Genomic DNA, 16,132 nt, shown 5'->3' on the forward strand with positions numbered 1-16,132 from the left:
AATTGAAACAGGAAGTACTGTCCAATTGCGCGATTTAATCGCCGGATAACTGGTCGCGTAAAGCACGAAACACGGAACGGATACGTGGAAGGCGAACGTTTGAAGATAAGCGTTTCACTCCGACTACTATGAAACGGGTACTCCAAACTCTCGAGTATCTCCATCCCCTCTCCCCTCAAATATTATTTAGATTTCGAAACGCAAACAAGAGTCTGAAGTCTGTTAGAATTTTATTCACCGAACGTTCGAATAAAAAACATGTCCGACAAGCAGTCACGTTCCTGGTTCCAATCGAATATTGCTTCAATTTCCTGGAACAGATGTCCCCCGCATCTGTCTTCGATTTCAACGCAGTATTAAAATGCTCGTGGAGTGGAATTAGAATTTTATTGGACAAAAATGAATAAACGTTACTGGCCAATTTGGTAACTTGTTTTCACAAATATAATAAATGTACCTCTATCGACGCAAAAAGAACCAAATTAAGTAGACTTAAATAAGAATTAATCTAGAATCAACTGTAAACAATTTTCAGGAAAAATAAATATAAACAAAAGACTATAAAATTGTAAGGGATTGTTAGGGATTAGTCGAGGAACGCTATAATACAAGAAAATATAAATCTGAAAGATGTAATGGATATTAATCGTGTTCTGGCGAATTATCTCCGTGCTGAGACGATAGAATTTCTATAGATCGCGGTTCTCGATCTTCCTAACGATAGATTTTCAACGGGCGTTGCTCGCGCGTGTGATGGATACGTCGTTATCGATTGGAAAGCCACGATGAGCGTTCCTTTTACGGCTTCCTCGATACTGAATATTCATGGTTCATCGACGGTATTGTTCCTTGGGATTATCTTGGGATCGGACGCCTTTACCACGCTAAGCTGTCTTGCGATCTGATTTATCGAGCTGCAACTCATCCAAGTTATACGGGAATATCCCAGATCGAGTTACCAGTGTCTCTTGTTCCTTGTTACAAGGGAGTGTTTAGTCTTTGTCCCCTGTTGCCGATAACAATTTCACGGACCAGTTTTCTGATCGCTAATTTCGCTTCTTGCGACCTCTTCTTTTTCCTGCTTCTTCGAATTTCGAATTCCCCTCGTATGAAAAGATTATAGAGCAAAATTCGTGATAGGTCAATCAAAAGAAGAGAGTAAAACTTATTCCTACGAAGTTCCATTCGACGCGTCTGACCATTGCACGGTATTTCTACTTGAGTCGTAGCTCGGTATTTGTTTCAACAGGCTCCAAACGATTAGAAAATAGTAAAAGACCGTACCACTGTTAATGTTTATGAATTTTTAGACGTCAATTTATCCTCTTTTGTTGCACCGATGCGCCATATAAAAATTGCCTTGAACGTAAGTTTGCTCCAGTTTCGAGGAGTTTTCGTGAAATAAGGACTCGCTGAAACACGCGTAGCACTTTTATTAAAATTTTATATTCCTCGTCTCGAAATGCGGGACACGCGTGGAAAGCGAACGACGTGAACAGCGAGATACGCCGCGGGACAATTTGATTAATTTGCCCGGATAAAATCGATACGTCAAACACTCCGCTCGTACCTTCGAATCGACTTCGGTAGAATTGTTTAAAATTACCAATTTAATAAATCTCGTAAAATTAAGCACGAACCTCGATGTACGACGAGATAACAAAATATTATTTCTCCAATTGTTACGCAAAGGAAGGTACGAACCTTTCCACGCGCCCTCTGATATTTAATCATTCCGTTTGTATTATATTTATAAACTCGGACGAATATTCGATCGTTTTTTTTTCGCTGCTCCTGATCGACCTCCGCAGACTTTGTGCATTTAATAATTTACGTTTGAATAATGCACACCGAGGGGAAACATCTTGGAGAAATACAGTTGACACTCGTGTATCGCGCTACGTGCATACGGAGCATAACTGCGAGAACGTTATCTTCAGAAAACCACTGTCATAAGTTGCAGACGATTCTCCCCATATTTCTGACCATTTGTACTTCCGTATCGTTCCTACTTCATCTTTTATTATCTTCCATCTTCTACGCGGTAGTTACTTTTATATATCATCCTCCCGTTATATCGTCCGTTTATCCTTCTTTCTGCTATAGTTTCACGACTTTCATCTGCGGTCCACCGTTCTCGAGACACCGGTAATAGAAACGTCAACGGTGTCATTGTGTGCGCGAAAATTGCCGCAACGGGCAACAATTTTCCAGGACGTTATATTCTTTCGTAACACTGTACAACGGTTACATCTTGTACCGTGACACTGACACGAATTTATCGAATTCTACGTACAAGGTGTTTCATAATGCGTTGAAACCTATTTCAGTCGCTGGGGACGTAGAGACAATAACAGCAATTTAAACGCGCACCACACTCGACTTCGTTCCTAAATGGCAGTCATTTTTTTAACAATAAACCTACCGACATTTTATGTATATTCGTGATCGACCAAATGACCAGTCTTTCTCCTTCCCTTTTACGAGACAACGTACTTTAAACTTTTGCATTATATGTATACAAATTTATATTCATTTTCAATTAAGCAAACAATTTATAATCCAGTTTTATCGCACATCAATCGTATGACTAATAGGAATTGCTAAAATTTCTTTGAGAATGTAGCGTCAAAGTAAATGTGAAAATTAACATAGAAGACAGCATAAATAATAATAGTTATTATAATCATCGGATAGAGGATGAAATGCCCTTTAAAATGAGCGTTTGTACGAGTCGATAGCTTTATTAGTTCCGAAGATATAGCGATTTTAGTTTCAAGTCGATGGCTAGTTCCGGAGATAGAAGGGTTTGAAACGTTTGTTTACTACAGCCTTGTCAAGGTCGTTGACCGCACGTGCTCGTAGTAACTAGGTCACGCGGCCACTCGGTCACGAGTCACGTGCGAGAAAGAGAGGTCCGGCGCGACGCGTCAGACGAAGACAGCGATAATCGAATTAAGAAAAATTACCTTTTACATAAATTACGATATCTCGAAAACGGGAAGTCGGATCGCCAAAAACCGAAAACCATTTTAAAGAGGAAGGTTTGCCGTTACCAACGATGGCTCAATTATTAATAAAACACTAGTAGTTTCGGAACTGCACGCATCTAAAATTTAACTATTTTGATACGCGTTGTTAATGGAAACTGAAGATTCTGTTCTTTCGTCTTTGCTATACATATATTTCCTATTTACATCGGAAACTAACCAGAATTTGATACCAAATTTTGTCCAGTTTTTTTACAAAAAAAAATATAAATCATGGAACCGATCAGACCAGTCGTGATAGGTTTAGTGTTAATTAGAAACTGTACCGAAGCGAATATAATTTCCTCGAAAATTAAGAAAAAACTCAACGCGCGTACAAGTCACATCATTCACGGAGAGAACTAACAACGGAACGTACAAATCTTCGCTACGAGTGACCACGGTCGTACAAACAATCTATACAATCGTATCCAAACACTGCCAATACAACTTCTATTTGATGTTTCGCGTCGCACGTGATACATGCATGACCACATTTTACCAGAGAAGCCAGAAACGATTTTCTAACAGAGAAATCGTAGAGGATCTATTACCCAGCCTGTGCTTGTTCCCCAGATTTCAATCCGCTGGGTTTCTATTTTTAGAGCCACTTCGAAGCAATTGTTTAACCTAACCTATTGTCAGTGCCGAAATACTTCCTCAGCCTGGGCTGGCTAGAAAAGTGCAAGCACTTGACTTTAAAATATATTTAAATGCCTCATGTTAACACATTCCCTGAAACGTCTATTAAAATAATAAACATGTCAACTGTTAAAACAGCTTGTAGGTTTAAGAAAATTTTAAACAATGCATTTTTGTCACGTTTATGTATGATCTTGATAACATAGAGAAACAAAGGAGAAATCAGAACCGAGAGTATTCTATTTGAAGCAAGGGAAACGTGGTTTTTCCGTTTCGCTAATCTTAATTCGGAATATGAATTCACTTAATTTTGATTAAAAGCTGTGCGTGCTGGTGACATTCGTGGAAAACCGCTTTGAGAACGTTTCGGTGAAAATCGTCACATCTGTCGCCTATCTCTCGACGATAATACGGTTACGCGAACGTAGAGTCTCGAAACCGCGAATGGTTGTTCGTATTCGCGATAAAATAGCGCGACATTCAACAAAACTCTGAATACTGAGAGAACTGAAAGAATGACTGCCACTTGGAAGAACGGTAGGAAACTCTGTACGTTACTTTTTCTTAAAAGTTTCGAAGAAAAATATTTTCCCTCCATCTTTTTGATTGTGTAATTCGTGGGATATCGATTTGCGTTTCACAGTCGATGCAGTATGAGGTTCGACGGGTCCGAAGATGGGGCCATCCAGCATTGTTAAAACATTCAGTTGGAACAACTTGGAAAGTGGGTGAAAAATGGCGACTCGAGGAATCGAGGGTGCTACAAATTGGCCACTTACGTTTCCGACAATTTCGCCGACATTACTTTTCCAAACGTCTGCTGGCATCTCAGCAATTTCTGCGAGGTCGACGGATGCGCCATTCGTCTCAGATTTCTCTCTCTCGCTCCCTTTTCCGCCCCGAAAACGCGAGTCCGTGGCGCTTGGCCATTGACAAGAGCACTTCCTTCGAACGAAGACAATCAGTGTTTCCTTTCGCGTGTTGTTTAAAGTGCAGTTCGTTGCGCGGCGTGACAGCCAAAATTGGAACAATCCTTGCAATTACTCCGAACAGCGGAAAATAAGAAGATCTATCGGTTACGATAACGACGACTATCGGTTACTAGAATACAGCGTTATTCGATTAGTTTGAAACAATTATTTTTAGAGACAGTTAATCGTTATTCGCAACGTTTCTCGGTGATACGTAAAATTACGTTCGAATAAAGATTTATTCAGCGGGAAACGAACGATGAAAACTATTTTAAAAATTGTAACAATGGGGAATTTCGTAATAAAATGTCAGTAGCGCACCGAAACGCTATAAATCATTACAAATAAATGTCAGAATGAAGGATACGGACGGTATCGATCACGGAATGCGTCGAAATATCTGTCACGTCGATTTGATGAGCGTTTGACAATTTTACAAAGCAGATTGAAAGTTTCGTGGCGATCGCTAATTGACGATCATTTAATAACCGTTGAAATCGAGATTGCTCGGAATCGTAGCCCGATATTTAAAGTTTCGTTATCGAAACGAACTATCGTAGCGAAATTAAGAACCGTAGTTTCCGCCCCTTAATTTGAATTCTGCTCGTAACGGAATTTATGGCAGAAGTACACGAAAACATAAATGGTTTCTCTGGCGAAGTATCGATTACCCTTAAATCTAGAAATTAGATGCGGTTGTTCTACGGGTAGCAGAGAAATAAGCAGATATTTGTAACGTAACTTATGGCAGTTTTAGATATATTTGTCTAACGTAGTGCACACGCGTTCGTAACAATGTCGAACGCGTCGGGAATTTCCAGAAGGATAGAAATAAATCTTAGCTATCGTACCGAGAAACGTTTCTTGAATCTTTATACTCGAGCATCCTGGTAGCAAGTGGTGAACGTTCACGCGAGTAAACAGAGAAATCGAACAGCTTGCGTTTGATCCTATTGAAAAATCCATGCTGTTCGTGCAACTCTGCTATAAGCAGACGATGAAAGACGACGCGAGGAAACAGAGTTCAGTTGGAGGGAGCAGTATAAAGGTCGTATAGGTTCCAGAACGTCTAAAACCTCAGAATAGATAAACTTGGACTTGTGCCACTGCCGTCTAAATCTCGTTTATAACTAAACTGCGTATGCATCAATTTGATGTACCGCACCGTATCGTACGTTGTAACGCCAGATGCTTCGATTAATTAAAAATTGATACGAAGTCAATCTTAGATAGAAAATAAATTATTATTAGTACCGTTTCGATGAAATATCGGTCGAAGAATTATTTTTATTTTTCTTCTTCGGGATAAATAACAATTGATTTTTCCCTTTTCGTAGCAGAATTTAAAGAATATATGTATGTTAGAAATATAAGAAGAAATGTACGGAATTTTCATTTTCTTAAATTCGTATCTGTTCAATTATCCGATGCAGCGTTTTAAAAATTACAATTCGTGAATGGAATCGCGGGCGAGCTTGCCACTGGCCAAATCTGAAATGTAAGGTGGATCGAATCAGAAATTTGCTTCGTTTCAAAAATTGCAACTACCTCGATAAGAGCAAATTGCGTCTAGTATATCTGACCGTAACTAGAATCTCGTATGGCGATTGCGTTCTCTCCAGAGATATTTTGCTTTTTCGAGATCAGAGAATTTTAGTAATATTAGAAAATTCGTTGCTCGATTCCTTAATGAATCTCGAGGTACTCGAGTTTCGAGCGCAATTACTAATCGTGACTGGCGAGGTGGAAATAAACTTGGACGAGGAGGGTAAAAAGCGACGATGCGGAAATTGAAAACTTCAGCGAATTAACGTTACGTGGCCAGTTGGATCGAATAACAATAACGTTGACCTTCTATCGCATAGTGTACTAGAAGACAGAATAAAAAAAACATCGCGTAAAATTGATTAAAGAAATATTGCTTTTTAAATTATTTACAGAGGGTTAATTACAATATCGTTTGCTTGCAACAACTATATACAATTTTACAGATTTCGAGACGACTTTCGATGAGATAGACTATTCGATTTTGATGTCAGACTAAAAGCTAATAGATTCGAATAATTCAATTTGAAAGATTGGATGCAACTGATCAATTCGAAGGTTAAAATACGATCAGTGGCTGTTAAATATAACTCTTTCCGTTAAGGCGAAGCATTCAGGGAAAGGCCGAGTATTTTGATCGAAAGATGAAAAATATACCGGGGAGCAGAAATATCGGCGCCTTTGAGATCAAACGATTCTTCTCGCCCTATCTACATACTGCAATTCGTAACTGCGATTTTAACTGCACCCTTTTCTCGAGTTTTTCACGGAACCGTGCGGTTGTTTATGTATCAATCAATTTCTTTAGACTTTTTTTTATAGTGGTTCAAGTATTTTTATCTATCACCAAAATTAATTATTCAGGTTACAACCTTGTATTGTATTTCCACCGATACGTATTAAAAACATTTGATAACAATGTTCGATTCTAAATAGATGTAAATGTAAATAAATACTTTAAACATTGATTTTACGATTTCCATGCTATATCGAAATGGAATTGTATCGACTACTCAAGGACATCGATGAGATAGGTCTACATAGATTAACCTTACTATTCCGTTTGGATACTCGGTCGCTCTCTGTATATCTCGTTGCCTCGCTCTAATCCATTGTTTGTTTTAGAGATAGAAAGCGCAAACTCGCAGGCTCACGTTGTCTCAACTATGGAAGCAAATAGATTTTGACGAAGACAGACGAAGATTGCACCGAAGCGAGAGGACGATCCTATAAGTACAAGGTAGAGTCGACACGTTATTTGAATAATTTAATACTCGATTATTGTACAGAGCATTTAAACTTGGAATAATATTCTAAGCTCGAGCGATGTAATTATATCGATTCAGTTCAATTTAAAAAAAAGAGAAAGTATATTTTGGAAAGTTACGTAAAAAGTAATATAGAATAAAATTTTGGTTGAATAATTAAACGTCAAACTCTATATAACAGCGTGTTATTTTTATCTAAATCGAAAGTGGATAGAATTTTCATTTAGATGTAAATTTCGAACAACGAACGCGTTTCCGTCTGACAATTTCTTTTTTCCTCGACGGGCCGACAAAGATTTCGCGTTACGACCGAATAAATCGCTCAAAGACGTTAAGACGCGACTGTAATTCCTCGCTCGAAGAGCAAGCTACGAGCGTTCATCGAGAATCGCGCTGTTCCTCGCGACAAATTACAGATAAATCCTCGCAGACGTCTCGACCCGATTGAGTGACTTCCGTCACGAAATTCGCGCCTCGAGGGAACTTTGCGAGCGTCGCGACGTCTGCTCGAGACCCTGCGAATCGGGTTTAATGTTGCGAGCGCATACAGGTTTATTAGAAGTAGAATAGAACCGAGGAACGAGCGAGTACGTCGAATTTTTGCCCGTTTGTTGCTAAATCTCGTGACTCAAACTTTTTAAATTTTCAATATCGCACGCGTACACATAATTAAAGAATGGAATAAAAATTCAGTCAGGTATAATTCACAAAGTATCATAGATATAAAAATGTAATTTGGTATAATTCAAGTACGTACTAGGTAAAATTGATTTCATCACAATTATAAACGACGAATTTAGTTTCGAACGATTTTGAGATTGACCACTTCAGAACCGCCTAATCGTTTCCAAAATTAACAAATCGTAAAAACAAATTACGCCAAATCATGACCCATACGTTCAATTAAATATATATGAATCAAATCTTCGAACTGCCCCACTGTGATCAGTTTGTTTATCGCCGTCAGGGCTCCCATCGGATCGCAGTCTACGTTCTACCGTTAATTGAAATTGTTGCTGGAAATCTGAAATTTTTTACGTTCAATATATCCACCGAAAGAAATTCCTATCGACGTTCCCGCAAAAATGGACTATCGAGCTACGACTTGCACCCTTTAAAATTCGATTCACCGAGACTTTGGAATTTTCAAACAGTATGCAACAATTTCATTACACCGACTGTGTGTCAGAACGAAGAAGCTCTCGATACCATATTGTTTGTCTCGACGATGAGCGAAACAAAATGGTCGCTACAGAGGAGGGAGGCGCGAGTTTAGGGTGAAACTCACCTCTGACGAGGGTCAGTATTCCCAGAGGCATGACCAGAACGGCGACCATAAGGTCCGTGATGGCCAAGCTCATCAGGAAGTAATTGGTGACGTTCTGCAATCGTCTCTCCCTGGCGATGGCGAGGCAGACCAAGATGTTCCCAGCGGCGGTGCCCAGAACGAGTACCAGGGCCAGCATCGCCCACCAGTTGTTCAGCCCGTCGTTCCCGATGTCCAGCTGCGTCCCATTCGTCGTCTTGCCCTCGTAATCGCTGTCGTTCAGTATCCCCGACACCGTCAGTCGTCCAGCCGTGTCGCAACCCGCGCCCGTGTCGTTCCCCACGCCGAGAAACAAAAGCTCCTCGAAACAGGTGTCGACGACGGCCTCGTAAGGATCCGTGCGATCGATCGTCGGCATCGACGAGCCGATCATCGCTCAAGGAGACCGCTGATCTCGAAACAGTTCCTCCCAGTTTCCCCTTCTTCCGTTTCTGAGGCAGAACCTTGGCTTCTATGTTTTTTTTCGTTAATCTTTCACGGGTGCTCTTAGCTTTCGCGTGCAGGCGATTCGAACAGCCGGGGAATTTCTGGGCGAGAAATATCGGTTAATAGGGGGGAAACTGGAAGCAAAGGGCAGAAACGAAGAAGCGTCGATTTTCTTAATTTTACGCGCGGAGGATAAATTACTCGCGAGCAGTAATGTTCTGAGACCAATATGGACGCGGATCCACTTTAGGGGCGCGCAGTTAGCAATTCAAACATTCGAATCTCGCGACCCGAACCCGTCAGATTCATTTGCATTGCTCCTTGGCACGTTATCGAGGTAGTTATCTATAATGATAGGGTTAGGTGTTCGAACAATTCGATACCAAGGTATTTAGCACCCTCTCATCCCCAAATTATCGAGTCTGCATAGTGGTCAATTTATGAAAATCAGTTTACATTGTTATTCTTGCACGAGATGAAAACCATCTCTTGCCTTTGGTGTTCATAGATCTACCCAAAACATTTCAAGAGTGTAGTTAGGTGCTCGAACAATTCGATACCAAGGTATTCAACACCCTCTCATCCCCAAATTATCGAGGCTGTATAGTAGTCAATTTATGAAAGTAAGTTTACATTTTTTGAAAACCATCTCTTGGCTTTGGTGTTCATAGATCTACCCGAAACATTTCAAGAGTGTAGTTTGCCAAGAGTAACACTTATCGCTATCTAAACGATCAATTTATCGAAACAAGTAATTTCTCAAAGTATAATGTGCTAGCCGTCTAATCTACGCTTGAATTCTCAGTCGCAAGCACCCGTTCCTGTAAACACTATGTCATCCGTGCCCTACAAATCCTACTTCATCCTAGTCTCCATGTACTCTATGAAACTTCGTAAACCCTGCCCCTATCTTACCATACCCCCCTGCTACTCCCAAAATCCTTCGAAGCTATTAAGGTAGAAGCACTAATAGTAGACACCATTAAAGCTATTTCCCTTGGAAAAGCAACTACATTCAATTTGCACGTTATTGGATTGCCACGTTAAATTTATAAACTAAACAACGACTCTGTTATCTTCCCAAGTGGTTAAGACGACGTACGAAAAATTCGATAAAAATTCATCATCGACGTTATTTACTTTCCCAACGCAAGAGAAGCAACGCGGTTATTTTAAGACTGTTATTTTAATCGATATTTAAATTCTCAACTTTCCTGTGGACCATATTTCAAGCATCGAACCGATCATTCGCGTGTTAATTCAACAGAATAATCGATGCAGGTAAACTTTTTCAGAATGAAACTCTCTAAAGCACGGTTGTTAACCTTTTCCCATTCACCGATCGCGAGTCCCTTTTGCTTGTCTGCACGACAATGTCATCGAGCACGATGAAACTTTCGTCGATTGCGTTCTTTCACCCTCTATCGACCCGTCTATCTGATACAGCAGACTATTTAGTAATGAACTTGCTATCAACCTCGATGAAATATTCACCCGTCGACGGGACCTCGAACGAGTTCGATTTTTATATTATATCTGTCGTTCGTGTCGATCGTACTTGTGCGATCGAAACGTACTTGGAAAATGTAAAACAATTACCGACCACGAAGATAAATTGCAAAGACGATATAGATCGTGCAAACGGTTTCCTTCCAAGTAAATTTGCGTCGATACTTCCGCGAAACGAAATCAATATCGTTTCCGCGAGAGAGAAATACGGAAGTTCGAGGCCCACCGATAACTCTTTGCAAATATCAGTTGCCGCGACGATATCAACAAGCATTTCCCGATTTCCAGTCCGGGAAACCGTATATCAACCGAAAGGTTATTCTTCATTGCCGTGTGCAGGTCTGGTTCATCGTGTATCGGCCACAATTTATATCCGTGCCACGATGGAAAGCGAAAAATACTAAATTTCCCGAAAGTTCGATAAAGTCCGCCAAAATTTCCATACGCCGCGCGCTCGATGGACAATATTTTTTAGCAACGTTCGAGAAGAACGGAGAAATAATACTCTCGGAAATGTTTGCGACGTGCGCGCGTGTCCCGTTGACGTTCCATAAGTATTAAAGTGCCATCGGGAGCGAACAATAGCTTTCTTCGTACCGCGGAATTCGATTAGGTCGAAAATGGCTGGGACAAACTACGCGGAGAACTATTTTACTTTCCTCGAGGCGACGATCAGGACTTCGAGGAGAGAAAACGCGACGAAAAAGAGCGATATAATTTCAAAGACGAGATCAACTTTATTTAACCTAACCGTTTATTTCTAACGTTTCTCAACTTTGACGAGAAAGAGGTGGATTAATTTTTCTTTAATTTATTCTTCAGGATAACATTTTGCCAAATTACATACAGGAGACAAAACAATTATTTGCGACAGCTGTCCAAATAATTAAACGTGTCTCATTGTTCGTATAATTAGCAAAGTTTTTAATATTAAGAGACAATATTATTAAATCCCGTTACCTTATTTTAATACGATTGCAACTTCGAATTTAATTACATTTAATTATGTTTGCCGATTCGTCGAGCGCGAAGGGAAAAAGGAAGACACCAGGACGTTTAACGAAGAATCATTTTATGAATATTACATCATCGACAACGACGCAAAAATGTCCACGGTAACGTTATTTTCAAGGTTTGCCTTGACTTGAAGGAAAAAGAATAAGAAACGTTACAACGTATTATTTTCCACAGTATAATATTCAGCTGCGTATTCCGTGCTTTAGTCTCTATCATACGAGAAGCACTTATTAATTATTGTAAGGTACATCGCTATGCTCCGTTCGTGCAATTTATACTAACGATATATTGCGAGGAAAAAACCAACCGATACACGCGTTGCAAACGAACAAAAATGGCAAAGGAAAATGTAATAATTTAATTTTTTAAGGATTTCCAGAGTAACTTTAAGCTTGAATTCTGTACTTTCACGCTTTTCAGTCGAATTGCTCTGAAAAATGTTTCAAATTCGTATTTGAAGTTTGAATTTTTAATCGATAGATCCGTGGCTTTTCCATTGCCGGACTTTCGACCACGAAATGACGATTAACTAATTGGAATCGACGTATCGACAGTCGTGCTCTGTCAAGTGCTTACGCGTGTGTCGCGGTTTATCGATTAATTCAGATTCGACGCGAAGGAAATGGTCCAATTTTTATTCCTATTTGACAAACGTCCACGGTATACGAGAATCGAAACCTTAAATATGTGAACTTCGTAGGTAAAATAAAAATTTTAATCGAATAATAAATAGCCATCTACGATCGTTTCGAACGACTTCCAAACAGACATAAAAGAAAATTTCACACGGTTTAACAAATTCTAAATTACAAATTTTTGCACTGACCATTCGTAAAATATTGGAAACAACTCGGTCGAGGACCCGGGACACGATAAACGCAGCGAACGGTTCGTGCAGGGCTATCGATCCCGCGAAATCTGAAACAACGAAGCTTTTTCGTGCTACGACAACGATTTCTCCGAAACTCGGGTCGTTTTGTACGTCGAAAACGCGAAAGCTCGAATCCCGCCAAGGATAATCGTTATTCTATTCCGGGGTGGCGTGTATCGGTGCAATTTTCCCGTAGAGTTACAGATGAAAATAAACGAGTCCAATTTATTATCGTCTCGGGCAGGAAGCGAAGAACCACTCGACCGGATTAATTTATTAGCGGGCAATCTAGAATTTGAATATTCACGAGGACGACGACGAAATGTGTCGCGGTCGCGATTTCTCTGACCGAGGAGTCTCGAGTGTTCGTCGCGCGAAAATTACATCGTAACGATCCGTGGCAGCGCCGAACGAATGAAAGGACTCTTTATATCGCGCCTAGGAACATTTTCTTAAAAGATAAGATCGAAACGACCCGGACTTTCTTGCAAATATTACGGCTGAGACTGTTCCGACGCTTTAGATCTTCGATGAATAGAAATTCGAACGGATGACAGTTCGAGGATTATTCAGAAAAGTAAATGGATCGTAGATGTGGACCTATGGGTCAGTCGAAGCAGTTTAGAAAGAAAGTTGTTAGGAAGATTTGTTAAAAGAATTAATTTTTTGTAACCGAAAGGGCACCGCTTATCCTGATCGAATTTTATTTAAATCTCGACCGTCCTGCGAATAGAAAAATTCTGCGCGAGAAATTTTTTGCAGCGAATCGAAACAAATCTTGCTCGAAGCCAGCGACTACTTGTTGAATTTTCCCGTGTTCGACTAGCCGAGCTCTTTAGCGATTCATACATTCCGCAAATATAATTCACGAGAAGTCTAATTCCTTCGTAACCGCTTCATCCACTAACGATAGATAACTGCTCTGTAATAATGTTTAGCGTGTATATGCAACTAGAATGGAAGTATGATGTTTAAAAACGTGGAAATTCCATTTAAAAAAAATTTACTCCACGTACGCTCTGGCGGATGAAATAAAATTCGTAGAAAATATTCGTGCACGTTTATGCACGGGGGATGTTTAATTAAACCGTGGCAAATAGCACGGTGGAACGTTTTTTAATTAACAGTGCGCAATAACTGATTAAATCAAAATACTGTGAACCGAGATTTAAAAAAACATTCCTTTCTTTCTGTATAATTAATCACGTATGAATATTTTTTCGAAGAACACAATAGAAGACAAAATTAAGTTACTTGGGTGTATCGCGTTCGTTTAAAAAAGCGCAATAACCGAAAGGAGACTCCAATTTTAATAGGAAATCATTCTTCTATCGAGTTTAAATATTGTGGATGCCTGTCGCGATTCGATAAGGACTTCCTCCGTTTTTACTTATTATATTTCTCACACCAGGGGAGGTACAGCTGTGTGGTTAGTAAAATTTATCTTTTAATTTATTCCCCATTATTAGAGTCACATAATTAATGTGTAGAAGCAATGCAAATGATATACCCCAAAAGAAAACAGAAACTAAAATTTGTCAATCGCGTTTTTTTTCTGGCACCTTTGCTCCTCTGCCCCTCCTCTGTCTCTATAGATTCTCCTATGCAAAGATAATCGTTTTGCAGTAAAAACGTGAACGTCGCGTTCATTTCGCTCGATTGGAATCCCGACTTCATTGAAAATCGGATCGAACGGTCGGATTTTCAAAGGGGTCTCCGTTTCTCGACATTTAATTCACCACCGTCAGGAACATCGAGAATCGAGCGATCGCGGATGCAACTCGTCGATCTTTCTACTTGACTTCGCGACGTATTTCCGCGTCGCGACACTTTGAAACTTTTATCACAACAACTCGATTTCTCGTTCGCCGCGAACTCTCGAACCGCACACAGGATCACGCACAAAACAGCTTCGCACCCCGTTGCGAACCTGCGGAGAAAACTTTCCACTTTCCCTAGCGATCCTCCACTTTCACCCTTTGCCCCCTCCCAACGGCACTCTAAAGATCTATAAAGATCGCCCCTGAACGATGTTCACCGTACGAGAGGAAAGCGTCTTTTCGTCGAGTCAGGAATTCCTTTTCGAATATGTTTAGACTCGAGAGGTGCTTAATCATTCTTCAAAATATGTGAAGTCGACAATGCAAATCATTCTTCGCGAATTTTCTGCAATTTAAAAACCCATAGATGGAGACAATTTTACCGAAACATATGAACGCTTCTCCATGGGGACATTCGATGCTTCTGAAAATACTCATTATTTATGTCGAGTATAACAGAGAAAGGAACAGAGGACTCTGTCGCCAGTAACGCAGGCCTCGATCTTCCTCCTCCTACTCGACATTCTAAAAATTGAAATACGCCAATAATAACGTTTAGATGCTTGTAAACATACAAAAACACAACTACATTATAGAGAAACATAATAAGACTCATCTGAACGTCAGACGCTGACACGTCTACTGACTTAGGAGCATACGAATGGATTTGTTTTTTTTGCGTTACAGTTAGAAAAACGAATAAATTTCCGATTATAACTACGTTATGAACATAGATATACTATACAAATCTTAGGCAACCTTAATGATAATCAAGGAAACGATCGAGGGGCGTTCGAAAATAATAAAACAACCTTCTGCAAAGACTCTGATCACCGAATCTGAGTTCCATCCAGGGGCAATCTTTCCTCGTCCCCCCGATTTATTAATTTTGCCTATCGTGTAACACGTGTCGCGCGACTCGTCCGACTGGATTCCCCGACTGGTTTCGTCGGCCGCGGCATCCGCTCGATCCCGCACGGAGAAGTCGCGCGCGGAATTTCGCGAGCTGGGCGAGTGGAGCCGCGCGCGACGGCCGACGAACTACTGAGGCGACGTTATCGCGGACTACTAGCCCACTGGCCCTCATTCCACCCAGCGCCCCTTCTTTTCCGGCGGCAAGTATCATCCCCCCGTGAGACCCGAACAGGCAACCCTTTTGCACCGTTCGAACGCGCGCGATGCAACGATGGACGCGCATGCGCGCCCCAACGACGGACGGCCCACCTACGCGACGCGTCGCCGTCAGATCGCGGACACCTGTTCGTGCCGACGGAACGTCTCCGGACACGCGTCCGTTCTCCTCGCTGGTACACAGACAGCGTTTCTTAACCTATGAAAAGACTCCCTTGTAATTGGAGGTAATGATATTTCATTTGTAACTATTGGAATCGGAGGGCTATGGATAGTATAATCAAACTTCAGTATTTAACTGTACGAAAGGATTTAATCTTTGTTCTTTTCCAAACGCGAAGATATGTCTTAGACGAGAAGGAATTTTGCGAATATCTCGGAAACTAGAATCTTATTTTCTATAACATATTTTACAATCAACAAAATCGGAGTTGAGGTCCCCTGAAGTAAATAATTACCACACATAGAAATTCGTCTGAATCGCTTTTAATAAAAACGTACTCGATATTACTTTCCATGCGAGGATGTTTGTTTTAGATGTACACAGGGTAAATCGCGTGATTCGATCGGCTCAAT

General features: G+C 40.5%; 1 protein-coding gene across 2 annotated transcripts in view; it reads right to left on the reverse strand.

Annotated features, from left to right (window-relative positions):
• Window positions 1–15,470, reverse strand: part of 5-ht2b (5-hydroxytryptamine receptor 2B) — an 80,160-nt gene extending 64,690 nt beyond the window's left edge. Inside the window, exons 1-3 of one of the 2 annotated variants that reach the window (XM_076783881.1) lie at window positions 15,238–15,470; window positions 14,168–14,535; window positions 8,744–9,309 (exon numbers count right to left, since the gene is read on the reverse strand). In XM_076783881.1, the coding sequence (XP_076639996.1) occupies window positions 8,744–9,155 (412 nt within the window). In that variant the 5' untranslated portion in view covers window positions 9,156–9,309; window positions 14,168–14,535; window positions 15,238–15,470. Of the gene's footprint in view, window positions 1–8,743; window positions 9,310–14,167; window positions 14,775–15,237 lie in introns of those variants that run through there. The other variant, XM_076783882.1, reaches the window with a different exon arrangement.
• Window positions 15,471–16,132: the final 662 nt, after the last annotated feature.

The sequence above is a fragment of the Colletes latitarsis genome, chromosome 2 (assembly GCF_051014445.1).
Source record: "Colletes latitarsis isolate SP2378_abdomen chromosome 2, iyColLati1, whole genome shotgun sequence".
Classification (NCBI taxonomy): Eukaryota; Metazoa; Arthropoda; class Insecta; order Hymenoptera; family Colletidae; genus Colletes; species Colletes latitarsis.